This window comes from Erythranthe guttata, chromosome 6 (genome assembly GCF_056151865.1).
Source record: "Erythranthe guttata isolate IM_541 chromosome 6, IM_541, whole genome shotgun sequence".
NCBI lineage: Eukaryota > Viridiplantae > Streptophyta > Magnoliopsida > Lamiales > Phrymaceae > Erythranthe > Erythranthe guttata.
Window position 1 is genome coordinate 223067 of NC_142538.1, and position 24130 is coordinate 247196.

Genomic DNA, 24130 nt, shown 5'->3' on the forward strand with positions numbered 1-24130 from the left:
TCAATGTTAAAATTTTGGGATCGGACCCAAACTAAAATAAATTTGGCAGCCCAACTCTTGGAAATGTCCATACCAATTAAAATCCAGTCTAGACTCTAGACTCAATCCTCCTGATCTTGACCGCCCGGATTACTTCGTTTAATTGTGGACGTCCCCTCTATCACGTACTTCAAGGATTAAAACATTGTGTGTGCACAACTCGATCGAAGAAGTGTTGTCGGAGGAAGTGAAATTCGAAGGATACATAGCAGTAAAATTAAGGCAATATTACACAAATTTCCATGAACACTGTTTCAAGTTAAATACAAAAAATCTAGTGTTGTCAGGTGCGTGAATTTCACGTCTAACAACAGTCAGACTCAGATCGGTGCAAACATTCAAGTGCATCCAGAAAGGTGGGCCCTGTCATTTTTTGAAATTGTCAAAATTGAATCGTATTGGAGTGGTAAAATATCTTGTGTCAGCCTGATTTCATCGGATATGTTTTTTTTTTCTTTAAATAAACACCTGTTTCTTGTTTTCTCTTACAAGTCTCATAATGGCTTTCATTTTACTCCGCTCAATTATAAGATTGCTGGCCAACAACAATAATAATAGTAAGCAACATAAAACTGCACACATTTAATAACCCACAATCCAAATCTAGGCATCTATCTATCATACCAAGGAAGGCCAATTAGCTAAGACCCAGTACAAAATTTACCCGGTTGGCCGGGCCAAATTGGCCCGTTCGAATACTTTATTGATAGACAGAAATGATCAAGATATAATCAGACGAGAAACTGTTAAAAGACATTACCTCGATTTGTTTAGCTATATGTGGATACTTACACCTTCTAATGCTCTCATTTAAAAATTATAAGTTCTGGCAGTAATCGGAAAAAAATGACGGAGCAAATCCTCATGCCTGGCCACACTTGCTTAAACAAGCAACTCCCTCTTCCAAATAATCTTGTCTGCTAATCCAAAACTCAGGAGCATCCTGCAATGCATTTTTACATGGTTTGAATATGAAACAGGACAGTCCCACTTAAATATGAGTTCATTTACATAAAGGCATTTCCACCGAGAGAACTTGTCAGCGGTAGAGATGAGAAAAGATTAACGCTCACTTCTTAATCAGCAAAAGTTCATTAAACTATCTGTCTTAAGTTAATTTTGGGACCAGAATTCCATAATTATGTGAAATGCCTGTACTTCTGTCGCCAGGCTACCTTCTACAGCTAGCCTCGATTTATTAAATTAAGAAAAAGTATTTTGAATGTCACATTAACATGACATTTGTGTATGTGTTGGCGGAAGGGGATAAAGAATATGCACCTTCATAATTCCTGCAAGAACTGCGCCTCCAAGATACACCATATGCTTCCTTCGTGGTGGATCCTCTATCCGCAGCCGTAGTTTCTATGTGGAACAAGACAAAGAATATCATTCATTTATAAACAAGACAAAGAAATAACGAGCAACAAGTAGGGAATGACTATGGATATGATTTGTTATGGACTCTGCTAAAGCTGAAGTGGGGTGGGGAGGAGAACTAAAGTATTCTAGTCCACAAGGATGCCACTAAATGAGCAGAACTAGTAGTATTTTACCTTCAATCCATCTTTATTTCCCTTCAGAACAACTTCAAGATAACGGTCCGATATTTCTTTCTCCAAGCTGGGGAAAGATGGTCAGATTAGGCAAGCAAAAATATGTTTGATAGAAACAAAGATATATACTCAGGCATATCTACAAGGAACCAGCAGAATCTGTACCCAAACTATAACTATTCATAACAAGAATAATCTTCTTAATTTCATAAATTAACCCACACTGACAAGTCCTAGAAATTTGTTAGTAAACAGACTTTCTTGATAGACTAACCCTACATCGATAAACAAGATATTGTTTCATAAAACTGTATCAGGAATATTATATAGTACCGGCTAGGTAATCCAGGATACATTGTACTTCCACCACTCAGGACAATATGCTGGTACAGCTGCAAAACAGAGGATTCTAATTGCATGAACAACTGCAGAATGCCTAGATGAAGATTTTGCAGTTAGGAGAATTAGTACTAACCATCATCCTGTTATCAATATCCATCTCCTGAATGCAACGAAATACCATGTCAGCCATTCCATCTCCTTCAACATCTATCAGCTCCTGCATGAATTACAAGATGAAAGCAGTCATAAATTATGGATAAAGCAATACTTGAAGCTAAATGCAAAACAAGAATAATCTACATTCTACAAGACAGAGGAATAATTCTTCGACGTGAACTATATTTTAATAAATATATCATGAACAATTGTCCATTGTCCAACAATAATATAAGCTTCTAATATGATTATTCATCAACGCACCAAATTGGACCTTTTGAAAGACAAAGACAGAATTAGAGGTTCATTAACTTGCAATGTCCACTCAATTGTATTCACTTTGAAGTGGCAGAAAAATACTTACGGGAGTGAAAAGAGCTTCAGGTGCTTGAAACCGCTCATTGCCAACTTTAATGACCCTTCCATCTGGAAGCTATTTATCAAAGCCAACAATATCAATTATTATATCTATTGCAGCTGTCTGGGAAAAGGTCTGAATGTCCAGATATTCAACTTACAGTATAACTTTTTACAAGGATGGTAGTCTCAAGTCCCAACTGATACTCTCTTTTGTAATCATAACTGTGGCAAACTAATGTTAAACGTATATGTCAAGTCACAAGTAATTGAAAAATGTGAAGACAAGTTCACCTTATGTAACAGAGCTTCTCCTTGATATTCCTCACAGTCTCAAAGTCGGCAGTTTTATTCATAGAATACCTACAGAGAGAAAGCCATGCCCATTAATGTGGAAGTGTTACACCATCATTAAAGCCTACATTGCAACAACAGAGTTCAGAACTTTCAAAAACACTTACCCCCTCCTCATAAGCAAATCAACAAGATATGATGTTATATGCCGCCCGGCTACATTCATCCTCTTTGTGAGATGAGGGAATGAATATCCATCAACCACAGGAACCTGGAAAACAAATTTCACCCAACCCATCAATCACTGGAACCTGGAATCACTAATTCGGTATCCTAACATGCCTAAAGCACATTACAAATATAACTTTATAGAAATATTACCACATGAGTGACTCCATCACCAGAGTCAATGACGAGTCCCGTAAGCAAACCTGAGACGTGCCATGACAACATTGAAAGCACGTTACTATACAATCCAACAGGAATGTAAGAGTGTGAACGGATTTCTTCAAAATGGAAACTGTTTGTTGTTTCCATTCTGCAGGGAGCACATTCACTTAATCTTCTTCCGTACCATGCTATATTAGTCTACAGCTGGTAGCCAAAACTAGAGATACACTTGAAACAATTTTACTGAAATTAAACCCTAAAAGCACCTTGAGCGTAGAGTGTTAGAACAGCTTGGATTTGGATGAAAACACCAGCAAAGTTGTATTTCTCAAACATAATTTCTACCTGAAATGTAGTAATTTCATAATTAGATCACGTAATCTGTCAATAACGATTTCTATGTAGAAAAATCGAAATATATAATTCTAAAAGAAGTCATCTCACCATCTTTTCACGGTTTTTAGATGGGTTCAATGGTGGGTCGGTGAGCAAGATTTTACATTGTGTAGGATCTACCTTAAGACATGATAAGATAAAGTGAAATACAATTACATCTTGAAATTGAGCTGCAGATATTGAGAGTTATCAGAAATATATGTGAGGTATAGAAGGAAAAACCTTTAGTTCACTAAAAAATGCATGATCCCAAACATGCCCCATATCATCCCAATTTTGTACAATACCATTGTTAACCGGATAAGATACGTCTAATTGATGCCGCCACTTTAAACAAGCATCCCCAACAAGAGTGTCCTGTTGAAGAAACATATTGTAATCCTATACTGATACCCCGAAGTGTATGAATGCAAAGAACAATAAACTGACCGTGAGCTCTTGTTCCATTAAAGATTCTTCATATCGGAGCATTGGCCTTCCAACCACACAAGGGAACACCGATGTGGGGAAGTTCTCACCAGCAAAACCACATTTCACATACTGCATTCTCGAAAGAAAAAAAAATGTTGCATTATTCAGCCTGATTAAGCAAGATCAACTGAAAACCAAAATAATTGACACAAGCAGAAACTCAAAGCTCTCCGTAAGCCTAAAATACAACTGAAAATCAAATTAATTCAAACTTGAAATACTCCGTTCCTCGCTATAAAATAAATTAAATAAATTTCCCTAATTAAGCTTAACATGCAGGATCAACTAAAAATATCGAACAATCCACAATCGACATACTTTGTCAATCAATCTTTGAGGTAACCTCACAATTCGCACAGTTAACCAAACAATTTGTACAAATATAAAAAATATCGCTGATCGATCAATAAACTGAAATGGAAAAGTAACAGTGCAGATTGAGAGGGAGGTAATTACGCCGGTGCCATTATCGCAGACGACGACGTTTCGGTTGTCCATGAGGAGGAGGATCTTTCATATAACAGCAAGCAGCCAATGTTTGATTATACCAACATTTCTTTGAATCGGAGCAACCGCAGGAGACACCGAGCAAAACTCTCTTGCTTTTTTAGTTTACTTGCTGACCTGCAACACGACGCCGTTTCATGCACTGTTCATTTCGTACTTTCTTTTAATTTTTTTAATTTTTTTTTAGAAAATAAGAAATGCATTAATTAAGAAAGAATTAGATTTTCTTATTTCGAAAGTGTTTAAATTTGATTGTGCGAGATTAGGCGGCCCGATAACAAATAAACATAAATTAGGCCCAACTGTTTCGGGCCCAACAGATGAGGCCCAAATAGTGGGAGTGATAACCCTAGCCTCACTCAATATTTAGGGTTTCAGCTCATTTTCACATCCAGCATTCTCACACCTTCTCTTCCGTTCACCACCGCTCGCAGCAGAGAAAATGGTACCCACCTTCTCTTCTCTCTACTGATGGGCATTGCGTTGATTTCACGCTCCTGTTATTTGACCTTGTTTGCAATGAAATTTTCAGGCTCCAAAGAAGGGTGCAAAGCTGCCGGTTGCCGCCAAGAAGAAGACGGAGAAAGTTGTAAATCCACTCTTCGAGAAAAGGCCGAAACAGTTTGGGATCGGCGGTGCTCTTCCCCCTAAGAAGGATCTTCACCGATTTGTGAAATGGCCGCAAGTTGTGAGAATTCAGAGGAAGAAGATGATCCTCAAGCAGCGTTTGAAGGTCCCGCCGCCAATTCATCAGTTCTCCAAAACCCTAGACAAGAACTTGGGTTCGATTCTTTTACCTTTAGCTATTATTTGTGTTTTGTATTTAATCGCGTTGGATTGAGTAGATTGTTATTGAAAAATATGAGGACATTGTGCATGCTCCCTTAAACCTGCAATTGCCTATTTACTTTTTCATTTTTGAGTTGTGTATAGTTTCTTTGTAGACTTAAAATGGTGGTTGCAGTTGCAAAAGTATGTTTATATCTTATGACACTATCCCATTCATTTGAACGATTTTATCCTTTTGCAACCAAAATACTTATGTTACTATGGCTGGCCTATGTATCAAAATATATAATGTGCGAAGAACCTAAATCGGCTGATTTTGTTTCACAAAATCATTGTGTAATGTGGATTTGTAATCATAGGGTTCTGCCTGTTTGTTAGATTGTATGTTAAATGATGTTCTGTGTATCTTGTTTTCTCTTTCAAATTTACAAAAAATAATAGATGCATCAAGCCGTCTCATATAGTTTAGTTAGGCTTACTTGGCCTAAAAACAGGAACTCAAATATCTTAATGTGAAGAATTCCTTTTAATAGTAAAATCATTCCAATTTATGATGGGTCTTATTTGTTGTACAAGCCACACTATTTGGGTAAAGAATCATTTTGTTTGATCATTCAAATTTATATATTCTGTTGTCAACATGCAGCAACAAGTCTCTTCAAAATGCTTCTCAAATATAGGCCTGAGGACAAAGCTGAGAAGAAGGATCGTCTTCTGAAAAGAGCTCAGGCTGAGGCTGAGGGAAAATCTCCCGAAACAAAAAAGCCTATTGTGGTGAAATATGGCCTCAACCATGTGACATATCTCATCGAACAGGTTTGTTTGTCTTTTATGTTAAACTTTTAGTGCTATTATCTATCAAGTTTCTAGGAGATCACACCAATAAATCTTCCTTCTTTTCAGAACAAAGCTCAACTGGTTGTCATTGCTCATGATGTCGACCCAATTGAGTTGGTTGTGTGGCTCCCTGCTCTATGCAGGAAGATGGAGATTCCTTACTGTATTGTGAAAGGGAAAGCTAGATTGGGAACTGTAAGTTGTTTTCCACATTTGCTTTTCGAGTTTGTCTGTAATATAATTGTTTTTTTGTTACGATGCTGATGTTATAAAGCTTTGCAGATTGTCCACAAGAAGACTGCCTCTGTTTTATGCTTGACCTCAGTTAAGAATGAAGACAAGATGGACTTCAGTAAGATCCTGGAGGCAATCAAGGTATAATGTTATTCATAAGCTCCAAATTCGTTCCTAGATGTGTTTTATAATTTTAGTCTTGAGGGGTAAATCTGATCGTGCTGTTCTGCTTTTGTTAAATAGGCCAATTTCAATGATAAATACGACGAGACCAGGAAGAAGTGGGGTGGTGGTGTTATGGGTTCGAAATCTCAGGCCAAGACTAAGGCCAAGGAGAGAGTTCTTGCAAAGGAAGCTGCACAGAGGATGACCTAGAGACATTTTGCTAAATATGTCTATTAGGGTTAGAATCGAATATGAGTATTTCTGATGTGCAACTTGTTTTCCCCAGGTTCAGATTAGACATGAATTTTGTTTTTATTTTGAAATTGCCCCTTTTATTTTTAAATCGAATCTGCTTCAAGTGGACTACATGAATCGAGCTTGTTATTTAAAGTTTTTCTGGTTTTGTTGAATTTATCTATGTAACTTGATGTTTGATCTGTGCTATTCCTCTGCTGTGTCCTGATCATTAAAATTATTAGTTATATATTGAACTACTTTTATTTTTCATTTTTAATAATATTTGCACGTGAGTGTTATTATGTGGTGGGAATCTAATTGTGTTTAAAATTATAGTAATAAGAAATGAAAATTAATAATCCATTAAAAATTTAAATTGAGTGAATGCAATTAATATTATATATGATGAAGTTGCACATATAGACCCCATATTCTTCTTTCGTAGAACAAACTAGTTGAATTTTAATTTCATGAAGATGCAATAATAAGGTAATTGTTTTAAGAGAATGTCTGGTGCCACACACTTGTTGGTTCCGTATCTTTAGCTTCCTAATTACCTCTAGTTCAATTCAAGTGCCTTCCCCTCTCTCTCTCTCTCTCTCTCTCTCTCTCTCTCTCTCTGGAATTCTTGTATTTTGATTCCTCATTACCTCTCTATCTCTCTCTCCTCTGGGAGGGGTCCTTGTACTTCCTTCCATTCCTAGTCAACCCCTTGTCTCTCTCTCTCTCCCCCGGGGAAACAAGCCATTCATAGAGGTTGATCGGGGGTGGGGGAAGGAAGCCTTTGGGTTGTAGGGTTGGGTACCAAAGAAAAGAAAAGATGGGGTCAATTGTAATGGAACCGGAGGACATAGAGTCATACGCAAGAATATATCACCCAGGTGAGAATTATTCATCAATATGCCTACCTGTGGGTATGATCAATTCCAGAGGTATCTTTCATAACACAAACCCTTTGGACTATTCCGTTCCTCTCCTTCTCGCCCAGCTCGCATTGGCCTCCATCGTCATTCTCCTCACTTCTCGTTTCCTCCAACCACTCGGCCAACCCACCATGGTTATTCAGATTGTTGTAAGCTCTCCTCTTTTTTTCCATACCATCTTTTTTCTCTTTACTTTAATTAATTAAAAAACATATGCACCAGGGTGGTTTATTATTAGGCCCCTCCTTTTTCGGAAGTATCGGTGGATTCACAGCACTGGTGTACCCCTTCCCGAGCCTGGTAGTTCTCGACACACTGGCTGTGTTTGGTTACATGATCTACTTCTTCTTGATCGGAGTCCAAATGGACCCTTGGATATTCAAGAAGATCGAGAGGAAAGACATCTCCGTCGGAGTCTCCACCGTTTTTCTCGCCGTAGTCCTGAGCCTGTCGGGAACGTTCATCCTCCTCGCCCGCGACCCCTCCATCGAAAGCAATATAGCCAGCTCGCTACCAGCTGTCGCCACCTCATCCTCCGTTCTCAGTTTCCCCATCGTGGCCCACTACCTCACCGAACTAAAGATGGTGAATTCCGAATTCGGTAGAATGGCCCTGTCTTCTTCCTTGATAAGTAACATGTTTGGTTTCTGCATTATCACTCCCGCCATTCTAGCAAAGCAAAACGGCAGCGAGATTATAGCGAGTATGCAGACATTTATTTCTGGCATCGGATTGGTATTAGTGATCACTTTAGTAATCCGACCACTCATTCTATGGGAGCTGAGAAGACATACCGAGGGAGAGCCGATCAAGCAAGGTTTCATTTATATGGTGTTTATTGGTGTTGTGATGACGGGCTTCTGCAGCAAAGCGGTGGGGCTCAACATCTTCTTCGGGCCTTTGATTTACGGGATTACAATACCTGCGGGCCCGCCTCTTGGATCCGCGCTGATGGAGAAGCTGGATCTAATCACTTCTTCGCTGTTCATGCCTCTCTACTTCGTGAAGAACGGGTTGGTAACCGATGTGTTCTCTGTCAAACCGAAAAACTATTTACTGGTGCAGTCTGTCATACTCCTCGCATGTGTGGGGAAGTTTACTGGAGGTATGATGTCTTCTATTTACAACAAAGTGCCACTCAAGGAAGCAGTTCAGATTGGGCTTGTAATGAATGTCCAAGGGGTTCTTGAACTAGGCATGTTCAAGATGATGAAGCAAAATCGGGTATGCAAATAAAAACAATCATATCTTGAGCTGTTTCAAAACCTAATCATATTGTGTTTTTTTTGGCTGATATTTGCAGGCCATACAAGAAGAACCCTTCATTGTCATGTGCATATCAATGTTGATTGTCACAGCCACAATCACACCCCTATTGAGATACTTATACGATCCGTTAAGGCACCACACGCACCGCAAAAGGAGGACAATAATGGATATGAAACCGGACTCCGACCTCCAAATAGTGGTGTGCGTCCACACCCAAGAAAATGTTCCGGCTATCATCAACCTAATCGGAGGTCTCCACCCAACCAAACGCTCCCCAATCGGAATATGCTTAATTCATCTCGTGGAGCTCGTAGGGTGGGCCCACCCGATTCTCATCCCCCACAAACTAAACAAGGTGAGCTCGCGCAAGGCCACCACATCAAGAAGTATAGTCAACGCCTTCACAATCCTCCAGCAAAGCCACCACCATGGACTAATCACAGTGCACCCCTTCACCGCAATATCTCCGTACGAAACCATGCACAACGAAGTCTGCGAAATGGCGTTCGACAGGCGCGCTTCCTTAATCATCATTCCCTTCCACAGGAGATTATCTTCGTCCAGGATGTTCGAACCGTCCGAAGCAGGGATTAAAAACATGAACGATAGAGTCCTGAGAAGAGCACCTTGCACGGTGGCTATTATCGTGGACCGAGCCCCCACCGTAAAAAGCTCTAGACCAGAAACCACAGAATCACGCCCTTCACTTCGTGTGGCGGTTTTCTTCATCGGTGGGCCAGACGATCGGGAGGCACTTGCTATAGGGGCGAGAATGGCATGTCAATCCAACATCAGTCTGACAATAGTTCGGCTAATTCCAAACAATAAAGTTGCCAACGAGGATGTAGACGAGACAGAGTGTGACAAGGATGCTGTGAATGAATTGAGAAGCCAAATGGCTGGAAATATGAGGGTGGTGTATATGGAAGAGGTGGTAAAGGATGGAACAGGGACTGTTGCTGTGATTAGGGCAATGGACGAACTGTACGAAGTGATAATTGTAGGGAAATATCACGATACAAGATCACCGCTTATGCTGGGGCTTTCAGACTGGGGAGAAGGTTCGGAATTGGGACCTGTAGGGGACATGTTTGTTTTAGCAGATTCCAGTAGTCATTCCACAGTGTTAGTAGTCCAACAGAACAATGATTTTTTAACGAGGCAAGACACCATGAGCGACATTGGATCCAGCGTGTCTACTAGCATAAGGGAAGGGCCTACTTTTCCACTTCGAAGAAGTGTGGTATAATGCCCCTTCTCCCTAAAGCTGTAACTGTAGGCATGCATTTTGCAAAATCTCAAGCGATACCTGCTAACCTGAAATATAAATTTTGATATGAACAGAGGATTAATTGTCGTAGTAGAGGGTAAATATTAATTGTGAATATTTAATTCAGTAGCAAACATTGGACATACGCGTACCATATCTATCCACAACGTATGCTTGTAATATTTACAAAATACTCCATAGCTGTACAAGATTACTCATGTACATATACACAGTTTGGTTCTATAGAACTACACATTTTACTTACAGACAACCCTATGTACAAGACTAAAACCCTTTAAACATATTTACAATATGGGGCTGGTTTTCCTATATCGATGGTATTCGTCATCATCTATATATTTTCACCCCCGGTAGGATATCATCAAATATGCAGAGCTCCCACAGAGGATTATGTAAACAGAGGAGTAAAGTGAAGAGTAGGATACATCTAGATATTTGGAGAAGCGTGAGCTTTAAAGAAGCTTCCGAAAAGGAAACGAATTGTTTTCTCCTCCGGTTTTTTTGGGGAAGAATTTGAGTTCCATTTGACATGCAAAATACCTTGTCCAATTTGCCTGCATATGGAGTCAACTGTCTTAGGGTCAACGGGGCTGCCAGTCACATCCGTGACATAGAATGTGTCCCTGGCTTTCCCACCCTTTGTAGAGATCTCTGCTCTTTTGATACAGAGACTATTTTCCCTAAATACCCTTGTGATATCAGATAAAAGTCCAACTCTGTCCTCCGCGCATAGTTCCAACTCCAGGCCCTACAAAATCAAGGAAGTTGTCAGAACATCACAATCTATTACGGCCTCACATTGTTTCCAACATACTATCATGTAATCTTTTAAAAACCCAATTGTCCAATACACAATCTCCCCACCAAACGAGGCCTGACTCATTACAAAAACAAAAAAAATTGCAGTTACTAGAAATTATTACCTCTGAGCCTCGCCTTTCAATGGCTGCTTCTAGACACTGCACAACACGTTCTCGTTCAGCTTCTGAGCTAACAGGAACCCCATCCACATGACGGATATAATATTCCTGCAATTTAGATATATCTATACTGTCAGTAGATACTAGTCGGTGCAAAAATGCTAAAAAAGTACAAAACTAGTTCATCACATAATTCACTTCCAGAGAAAACCAAAATCCAGCTCTCAATAACTGTACCTGATACGCTTCCATCCTCCCCGTGTGGACCACCCCATGAAAGACGACATACTGCATGTCAGTAAGAGTGCAGACAGTATCAAACAACAGCTTGGGCCGATCCTTCGACCTCATGGTGATGACTGTGTAATCTTTTTCGGTACAATCTGCTACAGTTACATGAGGCCTGGACTTCTTGGCACCCCCTTCTGGTCTCTCGACCCTTACATAGTCTCGATCAGCAAACATAATCTGGTGTAATCTTCTTTCCCTGTGGGTAACTCCTCCAGGAGGGGAAAGTGTCATTTTTGCAGTGTTAAGATCACTGTTTCCTTTAAGAACATTGCAGAGCAACTCCTTTATCGTGGCAAGGCGCTTAGGGTCTTCAATTGCACAGCCAGTGATATCATCAGTTACATGAACCACAGCTGCAGCTCGAGCATTGTGGGTCCATATCTCAGCATTCACCACATTACAGCGGAGATCAGTAAGGACAGCGCACACTTCAGACAGTAAACCCGGCCTGTCTATTCCTGTTAGTTCGATGCAGGTATGCTCTTCAGAAGGCACTAATCCAACTACTCCTTTCGAAGAAGGTACAAAATCGTCATCCTCTTCGAGCCTCTGCAAATAGATGAATAGCATGAAATTAATGTGATTAAAATTTCAGGTGACAAAAATTGCAAAAAAAAAAAAGAAGGTAATTAACCAGTTTTTCTTAAGCAGTTTAGCATGGATAGTGTCGACGTAAGAATTTCGAAGAAGTGTTTACTCAGTAAGTTCTCAACTGCTTAAGGTGACATATCTCTGCATCCTTTTTAATAAAAGAAAAAAATGGATGCAATGTTCGGATTTGTTTGTGATGAATAAACAGAATTCTGTAGAAACTATTAATATTCAGATGCAAAATGATGCTTCTAAAGAAGAAGTCGAGTAATTATTTACTCTTTCAGCCTCATCAATATGGAAAACCAACACATAAACAAACTGTTCAAGAATCCATAAAAGAAGAAAAAGGGGAATTTATACCCTTTGGATATAGCTGATGAGCTCTTGATCTCTAATTTTATTTCCATCCTGATCGATCACGTTAAACACTGCAAACCAAAATTGAATTAAATTAATATAAGAAACATAATAAAAACTTATGTGTAAGTGTAATAAAATATATAATTCAAGCGCTCCCATTTCCTGCCCAAATGAGCGGTGGTTTGTAACAGGACAAACATACCATCCATGAACCATCCTCCATCAGATGAAATGTAAGCTTTCTTAATCACGAGATTCAGGTCTGTCAGAACTTGGACAACTTGGAGCAAAATTCCATGCTTATTGACACTGTCAACCTATAAGAAATAAAATCACACCCAAAATTAAAATAATATATACATACAGAAAAAAAGGAATAGACTAATTAAAAGAACATTTATCATGGTTCCAAAGTCAAAATAATAAAAATTAATAATAATAAATAAATAAATAAAATTAAAAAAAAAAAAAACACTCGACTTAAAAGGGAGAAGGAACAGGGCATGCCTGTACTATAGTTGCATCCTCACAGGAGTCATTATCGATTACAACCCTGCAACAAAAATCCACACAAAACTTGATTTCATGACAACAATCCACACAAAACATAACTTAATTCCATGGAGGAAAAGTAACGCGGCAATAATCTGTCAATGAAAACGAAATAATGAAACCCCGAGAAATAGGGGAAGAAGCAGGAAATAAAAGAGTCGGAAAATTGACCTGGGTGGATTAATCCTCCTAATAAGCTTGGCAAACTCATCATCCCTCTCTTCAAATTTCTCGAACATTTCGGAAAATTATAACTTCCCCAAATGGTGGATGGAAAAGAAAAATATATACGAGTGGAGAAAAGTAGCTGTAAGTGCTCATCCGCTGTAAACAAATTCTCCTCCAATGTATGAGGAAGAAGAATATTAAAGGATGATGTATTTGTGCGTGTGTGTGTGTGTGTGTGTGTGTGAGAGAGAGAGAGAGAGAGGAGAGAGAAAGTGGGTACAGTAGTAGAGTGGGGGGGGGGGGAGATGCAAATTGCAAATGGAGAGACTGAATTGTAGGTAGAGGCGGCCCTTGACTTGTCTCAGGGAGTAACCAACGCTTTTGCCCCCACCCCCCCAATACGACGACGTGGCGTCTGCTTTAAATTGATACTTAATTAAATTACATGGGGCCCAAAAAGATTCTTGTTGGATTTTGTAGGTGCTATTCGGCCCAAATTAATCCTTTCTATTCCAATACCTATATTTAAGATAGATACTTAATTCCAATTGATTTTTATTTTTTTGGTTATTGGGCTGGCGTGGGCCATGATCCATATGAATTAATAAAAGGTCCGGCGACGAGGCAAGTTGCAACACAGGTGTCACTCAACCATTGCCCCAATTGGTACTTGGCGGCATTTGGCTTTTGAGCTACTACTTGTCATATGTCATGTTTTTATAAACACTAGTAACCATAACCCGTGCGTTGCACGGGTACCATTATAAAACAAAAGATATTTAAAACTTAATATGTTGAATATAATGAAATTCAATAATTGAAAATACATCACACCATAAGAAAATCGTAAAAAGTAACCATAAAAAAAATATTTAAAACTTAATATATTAAATATAATTAAATTAAATAATTGAGAATACACCACGCCATAGAAAATCGTACAAAGATGGATAAATAATACTAAGAACTTGATTAATACAATTAACTATAGTTTTAACGATTGACCAATCAAACCTAAGGCTCTATAGCTTGTCGAAGTACAACAACATATTGTCACTTGCCATTTCTTGCTTCGTTGTTTCTCAATCCTCAAGAGTCAAGATTGATATGTGCAGAAATTATGACAAAGTGAACAAAACAATGTAGTAGATATGAGAAGAGTCACAAAGTACTGATAGTGTGCTTGTATGAAAACGTAAGTAAACTATCAATAGGAGCTATAAAAACGACCAATAGATCGGTATCGGTATCGGTAAAAACAAAAAAAATCAATGTTTACAGCTCACAAATTTACCTATCCAATGTTCTCAGAAAAAGCATCAGGAGAAATACCAAAATGGTATTTCCATAAGTCAAGTCTTCATAGGAGCATTTTAGACTTTAACAGTCTATCTATCAACTAAAATCACCACACAATTAAACCAAGCAATATCAACCCGAAAACCTTATAGGGCTTCCCGAACTGAGGTAGTGATGCTTAAAAAACAGGTTACGCCTATTCCCATGTAACTATGTCTCCAAGATATTTCTCCAGTCTTTGGAAAATAAAATGAGGATATTTTCTTCTTCAATATCAACACAAATCAGGTTTTACATGTACATAAAGTTATGGTTTATATGCACTTAAAAGTTAGGACCATGATAATGATAGAAACTCTTCAAAAAAAATATACATGATAGAATATATAACATAATTTGCAATTTAAAATTATTTCCAGATTCCACTTACAACCAATCTATATTTATATCCGTGCTTGATTAAATCACATAAGTTGTTGAAGGAATCACATAAAAATTATAACTATCGGGATTAAATCCATACACAAATTCAGGCTGGTGTTCGAGTCCGGACCATGGTCCGAAGAGATATTAGACGAATTCAATTTCATCTTGCTATTGCCATCTGATAATTCTTCTCTTAAATTCTCTAATCGATAATTCAAATCTGCCAGCCCCGAATGCATAACCTTGAATATCAGATTCTACACGGCACATAACGAATTCACAGAGAGAGCAATCTCTAGCAAATGAAAAAAAAAAAAATCTAAAAAGACAAAAAACTTACCCCTAGCAAAAATTGCATTTCATCATCATGATCACGAAACAGATAATGGGGAAAAAGTTGTCTTTATATAAGATTTATATAAACAACCTTAGTTGCAAAATCTGGCAAACAATGAGGAAAGAAAAAACAATCAAATGTTGATGTAAAATTCTATATGATAAAACCAAATTAAAGTAACAGGTTATAAAAATATCTTGAATTTCGAGGTGTCTTCCAATGTTAAAAGAAACTTATTCCAAGCGCTGGCTCAAAATATTTTTAAGCTTATAAACAGAGGGAATGATTTTATCGAGTCATCTTCATAGGGCGGGATCTCGTTCATGTGACGTTTCCTGTCTTCATCTAATAACCAATTACGTATTCTTCATCTTTGCTTCCATAATTTATCAAATGTACTACAAATGACAGAACCTACCAGAGTAAGATTGAAAATTAAATATATAGTCCTTAAATATTCAGTAGATGTAGTGAAAAAAGGAGAAAAAAACCTTAAATGCTCACTCATTTTTGTATAATGAGAAAGCTTCTTTCGTCACGCAATCCCAGTCGTTGAAATCACTTGATTTTCCAAATTCTCTATCACCAAGATTGCGGGGTCATACAGAAACTTGATGTCATACGATTGTAATAACAAATCAAATACAAATATATAATCCTAATTCGGAAACACAATACATAACTGCCCGTCTTACTTCTCAAGAGAGATCCGGCTTGTCTTTGTCATATCTCTGTTGTTTCCTCTGCATTCGAATTTACTAAGCGAATTTGCAGAAATGAAGTGAGAAATGGTAGGTGAAAACTTATAGTAGGGGTGCGAAAGGGGATGAAAGAGAGAAAATTGTAACCGTAGATGAAATGCAGGGGGGTGAAGAAAGAAAAACAGAATTAGGGAATAAGGAAGATCGTGTACTGAATTTTCTTCGGAGTGGACGGTTTTTGTGTTCAACATTGTTTGAAAGAAAAAAAATGTAAAAATAAAAAATTGACTAAAATGGCCCTAGTAACCATGCTCTGTGCGTTGCACGGAATACCATTACAAAAGAGAAGAAAATAATTATTTAAAATTTAATTTGTTGAATATACTGAAATTAAATAATTGAAAACATATGACACCATAAAAGAATTAAAAAAAAAGATAAATAATATTGAACACATGTTGAATACAATTAATAATAGTTTTCATAATTGAACAAACTAACCCAATGCTTCATATGTTGTTGAAGTCTAGCATATCATCATTTGACACCTCTTACTTTGTTGTTTCTTAACATCCTCAAGATTGATACTTGGGGAATCCGTGACAAAGTGTACGCAAAGACTCTTTAGTTTTGATAAAAATCATAGAAAAAAAATTATAAAAATAAATAAGTAATAAAATAGTAGATGGACATAGAAATAAGAGAGTCTCAAGGTACACCCAAGAATTGTTGTTGGTTTCCACCTCCAACGAAGATGAGTCATTCACAACCCTAATTTTGATTCAAACACAAAAAAAAATTCAAATATGAACGATTTTCTTGGAACATATATGAATTTATTATATAGTGGATGTGGGAAGTTATTAATTAACGGGGAGTTACTGCAAGTGGGGAGTTGTTGTAAATGTGTGTTATTAGGAAAATTATAGATAATAAATATTACTGAAATAGGTAGTGACGATAATAATTGTAATAAAAATAAATAAATTTAAATTTCAGTAATAGCATTAACATTTCTACAAATTTGATAATGCAACATGATAACTACGCAAAATACTTAACAAAAATTCTTCTGTCTCGATTAAGTAGTTAGATCTTGTTGCGGGTCGCATTTTATTGTGCAATTCTTTTTAGCAAAATCAGTTTCGCGATCACTTCACTCTACAACTGAAATAGACGACTATGTGCAACAAAATTTTGCCACATGAAAGGAAGCGTCGGTGAGACATAGAAAAAAAAAAGAGCAAAATGTTAGTTAAAGTTTTACGAAAATCATATGAAAAAGGTAGCTAGGTTTTGGGAAAAACTTGCATACACGATTCACATTTAATAGAAGAGTAATTGTTTAATCAACCACAAAATGTATCTACTACTCTTAATACACGGTTATATGGTAGTTGGTTTTTATTTTCCTTTTATGGGAGGCAAATAATTTTTGTCATGATATGCACGGATCTTTCATGATTATTTATCATATAAACTCATTGGATAGTTTTCCAATATTTACTCTTGCGTTTTAAGTTTTTTCCCCTTATGCATTTTTTTTCCTCTAAAGTTTTTGATTGAATTTACAATGATGACAATTCAAATTTATATACAAAAGGTGCAACAATCACTTAAAAAATGTTAATTTAACTTTCTAGATTAAAAATAATGAGAACATTCACATTACTTGAGCAAACAAAGATTAATTGCATAAATTCTCAAATCAAAATCTATGCCAACTCTATCAGAATATAATGGATCAACGAACGAAAAAAGAAAACAGAAAAAATCGCAGATTTGTGTTGCCTATTCAAGAAACAATAATAGCCTATCAATATACTCACAAACTTAAAACCTAATAATATAAATAATAGTTCGCGAGCCTAGCATGAATGTTTGTAGATGTACAACATGTTGCCAAGTATTTGGTGTATGATGTGAGATGATGATGGTTTCTTCTCTTCTTTACTGATTTTTTCACGTTTAATGTCTTAGAATTGCTGAGTAGCTTCAAATACAAATACAGCAACAAAGTCTTGTAAATTATAAAACTTAAATATTATAAATAAATTATAGCAAAAAAAGCTTTTAACTAACAGAAGCACATAATAAATGTCTGACATAATTTTTTTTCCTTCTACCGAATTGCGTGAGTAGCTCGCTCCAATCACGAATTGTTGTTGATAGGAACAGGTTTGCTGCAAAAGAAATTTACAATATGTCAAACACAAATGCAAAAATAAATAAATAAACGGCATAACACAGTTATTAAATAAGCGAAGAAGAAGACGAACAAAATTTTAAATGAGAAAGAAGAAGAAAGTTGGCAAAAAATGTGATTTTTGGTAGAGTTCTCGTGAGTTTAAATAGAAGAATGAAATTGGTAGAGGTTGAGATCATGGTGTGATAACTTCTACCATGATGAATTAGTGGGGGGTTAGTGGGTGGTTAGAGTGGAGAAGAAAAATAAAAAAATATATATATAAATAATTAGAAACATACGGTATATTTAAATATAGGAGTTAGTGTTTAAATTATAAATTTATTAATTAATGGTTAAATTAGACATTTATTAATTTACAAAATTAACCCTAGGTTTATGTTTAGGTTTTAGTTCAAAATATCTTCGTTTTATATATAAGATTCAATAAATAAATAAACCCGAGTCTATCCCAGTACTGCACAATTAAAAACCTTATTTCCACAATATTTTTTTTTATCTCAATTCTCAATATTTGATGTCATGTTAGTTTCTTGTATATATTTTTTATTTATATACTTTCATTTAATTTAATGTATCATTAAATGTAAAATTTCATGAAAATCATTGTAAATTAAAACTAATGATGACACGTGTTTGAAGAGATTATAGGAATATAAGTTATCCAAAATGTTAGCGTAGTTGGTAATGAATGAACAAGTTGAGATTGAAAAAGAAAGCAAGTGATAGGCAATAATAATGAGATGCATTTGCATGATCTAATAATTAATCCAAGTTGACAACGTAGGAATAATCATTAAAGTGATCTGGTTTCGACAAAGTGGTTTAATTATATTTATTGCAACAAGATTCCAAAGTCATGCATGATAACAGAATTTGGAATAATTTTTCATCGGCACCAAATATATGGAGTATATAATATATAAAGGGACGTTGGTTCAAATGGATGAGCTTTGGTATAATATATATATATATATGTAGAGATAGACATATTATATAAATACACACATCAGCAAATAAAATAAATAAAGAAAAAATAAAGAAAAATTAAAGAGTACTACTACTCATCCTACTTGACAGGTGTACTTATCCATTAATATTAAGAGGGAGGGAGTGTGATACATAGATAAGGAACGTGGAATCCTGGAACAACACATAGTCATAGATGTAATGCTAAAAAACTCATTGTCATTACTTTGTCTGTGTTTGGACAAAATGCTAATATTTAATCAAAGATAATTAGAAACTTGACACATTTCTTAATCTCAATTAATAACTGATGTGATTATTTTATTTTCTTGATTAAAAGAAATTAAGACTGTATATATTTTTCTTCTCACACGAGCGTTGAATATGTAATAAATTTGTTTTCAATATTACAAAGATAGACCCACTCGCATATATATTATATATATATATATATATGTATGTTTGCCAACTTATGCAAATTTGTTCAAATATTATACAAAACGCAGGGGATCGGATAAGAATGAGATTCAAAGGAATAAAGGTGATCAAATTCATTTTAAACATTAAAGCATAAAAAGACCGACAAGCTAAGTGTCATGGATTCTAATTAGTTACAAATAACAATTCTTAATTATACCGGCCACTTAACGTTTAACTATATATATATGTTTCATAATTCAAGAGTTTAGTTTACATACGGTGGATTGTTGAGATAAATAAATAAATAAATAAAATGGATTATATATTATATAAAAAAAAAATAAAAAAAATAAAAGAAAATTAAAATGGTCCCATATTGATGTAATGTTGGAAGGATATGGAAATTGGCATAATCTGAAAAGGGCGGTGTGAATGTGATCTATGGGAGACAGGCTGTATGCTCTTTATTTTCAATATTTTTACATTTCCCCTTTTTACCCCTTCATTAATTTACTTATGCACTTCCATATTCAAATATTTGGGATTATTTTGTAGTAGATATTCATTATTATTCATAAGGAAAAAAAAACTAATTATTATTGGATAACTTATTACATATGGGAATTTGAAACTGAGCAAAAAGAGGTTTTCCTCGTGTTGGTACGTTTCAGATCAGTGCTTTGGGAATTGAACTTTGACGTTTTCCAATGCCTTGAATTTAACAATGACTTTTAATATGTAAATTCAGTGCTTCTTGTAAGGCCCAAATACTCTTTTCATGGGCCCTATAAATAGATTCATACGCTCAATTTGTTTGTTCTTATTGGGCCTAAATTTCACTTTTTCTTTTCTAAATGACGTGTATCCTATTAAATAACTTGTAATAGAAAATATTGATATGGTAAATTAATAATAATAGATGTGATTAATAATGAGCACCACATATTGTATTGGCATTTATTTTATTTTCTCTTCTTTTTTCACAATAAATAATAAAGAAATAGATACATTTCAAGTGTGTGTGTGTGTTCATATAATTGAAGAGTGTCTGTCTCTACATAAGACAATATAAGTAAGATAGGGATAATATATATCGAATTCTGTTGTTCAAATCTTAGCTTCAGAGATTATTCACTTTCTGTTTCAATTTCAACTCCATTCAGAGTGAGCGCCGAGTGGACTCATGAAAAACTTTCTGAACAATATAACCACCTACTCCCAAATTTTGCATCAAATAAACACAAATTACTGAATTAGTACAAATGCTAAATCAGTTGAGTTGATCCATCATCCACACATAATCAACAAAACTTTTGATAATAAACAAGTTAAGTTCACATCCAAATTAACTAATCCCAATACTTGCTCCGAATTGAAGCAAATTCTATATTAGTGACAACATCTCGAATTCAATCCTCTCTAATTTACACATCAATATAATAAATCAAACATTTGATGAACTAAATAAAATAAAATAAAATAAAATAAAATAAAAATTGGCCCAGCCTCACCTGTATGTATGTATCTCAAACAGTGGGATGAAAGCTCCGGGATTGAAGAAACCCCAAAACAAAAAAAAAACAGGGAAAATAAGACATTACTGAAATTCTTCAACATATACAATATAAAATCCACTCAAAAAAACTCAATCTCTTTTTTTTTTTTTTTTTTTTTTTTTTTTTTTAATTTAATTATTGTGCTGATTCTTGAGAATCATCCTTGGAAGATTGCTGATTTTGATTTTGATTTTGATTTTGGTTTTGATGGTGGTGCAGGGTTCGAGGCTGGCCGATCTGTTGGTGGTGGTGATAAATCTGGGTAAATGCTGGTGGATGATGATGATGATGATGATGATGATTTAGAACCCCAATATTTCCATCTTGTGATAACCCTAGCTCCAATCCAGGATGATGATGGCTATTAGTATTATTAGTAATGCCACCCAAAATTGAAGTAAAACTCATAGCTCCACCCATATTCCCCGGGGGCAAGTCAAACCCTCCATGAAACCCTATCTTCTGCAAGTAACTCTGTTGATTCTCATTCACCATTGATGAAGACGATGATGATGATGTCTGAAATCCATAACCACCCATACCAGCACCAGCAGCAGTAGGGGGCCATAATCCAGTGCTCGCGCCGCCGACGACTGGCCAAGGGGTCCTACTCCCCCCTAAATCGTCCATCTTTTGATGTAGCCCCGACGAAATCGAGCCGCCGTGTTGGGAAATCGAGCCGGCGGCGGCGGCTAGGGCGGACGCGGGTATTGTGCCGGTACCGGTGGCTGCGATTATTGACGGCTCTGCTTGTTGGAGCAGCCACTGGATGGTTTCTCCGTCGGATTTGTGCCCTAATTCTCTGGTGAGCTGGAATATTCTAGCGGCGCAGAGAGCTGGCATCCTTATTCGCCGACCCCTGCCTTCCACTTTTGTGTGCCTGTCTTTGTTTGATGTTCTCTTCGGTGCTAAACACTGTTTCTTCGATTCATCTTTCTCTGCAACAACAATCTGTTGTTGTAAATCTTTGCTTTTGTTTTCCCCCATGTTTGGCGATTCAGGGATGCTTAAGAAGCTTGGCATATTCTCTTGTTTGTTGTTGGGATCCATTGATAAATAATTTATAATTTCAAAAAAAATAAAAATTTGCTTCCTCCTATAATATACGAAGCGCCATATCCGGTAGAAAGAATAAGAATTCTTGCTGGTGTTTGTGTTGACAGTGGTTTTGATTGAACAAGGTAGAGAGAGAGAGAGAGTTGAAGAAAACAAAAGAGAATTGTTTTAAGTGGTGTCTGTGTTTGTTGCCTTTTCTTGATTTAAAATTTAATCTCTCTGAATGAATGAATTTTAGCTAAAGGGGAAACGAATGTGAAACACAAAAGGTTAAATCTTTAAATCCCAAGGCACAAAATGGGATCTTTGTCAAAAAGAAAATAAATAAATAAATAAACAATAAAAAAATAAAATTTGGATCCATGTTTTCTTTAATATGCCCCCTCTCCAGTCCACCCCTTTTACACTGTTGCGAGTTTTGACTTGTTCTTTTTAGATAAAGACAAGATTTTTACTTGGTTTATTTCACTGCACAGAAAACGTAGTAAAAAATGTAGATCAGATTTGTAAAAAATACATCAATCATGATTAATAATGAATTACCAAGTTGGGATGACATTATTACAAACAGTATGAATTAGTACTGCTGATGATGCCATCATCTCTTCTTCTCTTGTAACAGACTCAACACAAAGTAAACGTATATAAAGCGGAGTCACTAAAGAAGAACACCTGGCAGGAAATAATTGGAATGAGGTTACTTCAAACCTACTTCAATCAAGCCCATTTTCAAGATATATTATATCTATGTCGTTGCACAAAAATAAAGATTTATTTGAATTATATCATTAAAGAAACTTAATTAGTTATGGGATCAAGAAGCAAGAAAGAATGTCTTCATCGTCAGTGGGTCCTGTAACCTCTGATCTGATGGGTGTGCGAGTCTTGTATGTATTGTAGCATCTTCCAATTAAGTTGGAAAGTTCATGTAATAATAATCTTCATGTATTCATAATCTTACGGATCAATAAATAATTTGTAGATATTTATTTATACAAGATTGATGTAATTGTAATTGTTTGAATCAAATATAAACTGACATCTTTTAATAATAAGGGTTGAGGTTGGACTCAAATCAATACCATTCTTATATGGGGTTTAGGCATATGAAAAATAATACAAGGTTGAAGATTTATTTAAATATTAAATTAAAAGAGAAAAAGGATCGTGCAGTGCAGATAACATTCATTTGTTGATAAATTATAAATAATTAATATACTCTATAGAAGATAGATCGGCCTGGCCTGTATCCAATGATTGCACGCCCCCACCATCCATTAACTCTCTCTCTCTCTCTCTCTCTCTCTCTGGGGTTAAAATAAAATAATATAGTAATGCAGAGAGATGTCAATTTCATTTGTTTAAGGAAAAGCCTATGGCTATTACTATGACTTGGGACAAATCCATATTAGATTGAGAATCTCTTACCACTATGGGTCTAACATCATCATCAATCCACGCCAACAATCATGGCTATACAAGAAACTGAAACAATAGAGTGTGTGTGTGTGTGAGAGAGAGAGAGAGCCGAAGCAAATACAATGTATTGAACATTAGAATATCTCCAATGAAGTGTGTGCTTTGTCACACAATAAAATCTTGACAATAATAAATAAAAAAAAAAGGATCAAAATCAAGGCATGTGATTGATAATCCACCAAACACCTGTCCTACTTTCGTTATGAGTGCTTGGTTGGGCCATCTTTTCTAAGATTCATTTTCACCTCTCCTCTATCGTAGATAGTAAAACATATTTTGCCAGGCACACTGTGAACTCTCTCTCTCTCTCTCTCTCTCTCTCTCTCTCTCTCTCTCTCTCTCTCTCTCTCACACACACACACACACACACAAAATTCAAAAACCGACACCTAGATTCACAAAAAACAAAAAGTAAAAGGTAACAAAAGAATGAAAAAGAAAAGACAGGAGTAAGTGATAATTCTACTATAGATTCGATGAAAAAAAAAAAAAAAGGAAACGGATTTGATCACAATTAATCGTATCAATTTTCATAGTCCTATA

At 36.0% G+C, this 24130-nt stretch overlaps 5 protein-coding genes across 5 annotated transcripts; 2 read left to right on the plus strand and 3 right to left on the minus strand.

The window, feature by feature from the left end:
• Positions 1-620: 620 nt before the first annotated feature.
• On the minus strand, positions 621-4706 carry ARP2 (actin related protein 2). Its single transcript, XM_012988569.2, has 15 exons — positions 4458-4706; positions 3960-4070; positions 3753-3887; positions 3579-3650; positions 3401-3479; positions 3126-3175; positions 2912-3015; positions 2745-2813; positions 2612-2675; positions 2458-2526; positions 2071-2154; positions 1929-1987; positions 1596-1662; positions 1321-1404; positions 621-982 (listed from the first exon to the last, which is right to left on the minus strand). The coding sequence occupies exons 1-15, from the start codon at positions 4497-4499 to the stop codon at positions 902-904; spliced, it is 1170 nt and encodes a 389-aa protein (XP_012844023.2). The 5' UTR covers positions 4500-4706; the 3' UTR covers positions 621-901.
• Positions 4707-4815: 109 nt separating this feature from the next.
• LOC105964069 (large ribosomal subunit protein eL8y) lies at positions 4816-6943 on the plus strand. Its single transcript, XM_012988566.2, has 6 exons — positions 4816-4953; positions 5041-5290; positions 5944-6113; positions 6201-6329; positions 6417-6509; positions 6612-6943. The coding sequence occupies exons 1-6, from the start codon at positions 4951-4953 to the stop codon at positions 6741-6743; spliced, it is 777 nt and encodes a 258-aa protein (XP_012844020.1). The 5' UTR covers positions 4816-4950; the 3' UTR covers positions 6744-6943.
• Positions 6944-7242: 299 nt separating this feature from the next.
• On the plus strand, positions 7243-10314 carry LOC105964117 (cation/H(+) antiporter 15-like). The gene is made up of 3 exons (XM_088819149.1): positions 7243-7842; positions 7916-8917; positions 8997-10314. Exons 1-3 carry the CDS (start codon positions 7591-7593, stop codon positions 10209-10211), a joined length of 2469 nt encoding a protein of 822 aa, XP_088675275.1. The 5' UTR covers positions 7243-7590; the 3' UTR covers positions 10212-10314.
• A 16-nt stretch (positions 10315-10330) lies between these two features.
• On the minus strand, positions 10331-13537 carry LOC105964068 (ACT domain-containing protein ACR6). The gene is made up of 7 exons (XM_012988565.2): positions 13142-13537; positions 12926-12971; positions 12621-12735; positions 12419-12486; positions 11411-12013; positions 11177-11281; positions 10331-11001 (listed from the first exon to the last, which is right to left on the minus strand). Exons 1-7 carry the CDS (start codon positions 13207-13209, stop codon positions 10681-10683), a joined length of 1326 nt encoding a protein of 441 aa, XP_012844019.1. The 5' UTR covers positions 13210-13537; the 3' UTR covers positions 10331-10680.
• Positions 13538-20935: 7398 nt separating this feature from the next.
• On the minus strand, positions 20936-22702 carry TCP20 (TEOSINTE BRANCHED 1, cycloidea, PCF (TCP)-domain family protein 20). Its single transcript, XM_012988564.2, has one exon. It carries the CDS (start codon positions 22100-22102, stop codon positions 21188-21190), a length of 915 nt encoding a protein of 304 aa, XP_012844018.2. The 5' UTR covers positions 22103-22702; the 3' UTR covers positions 20936-21187.
• Between the last annotated feature and the right edge of the window lie 1428 nt (positions 22703-24130).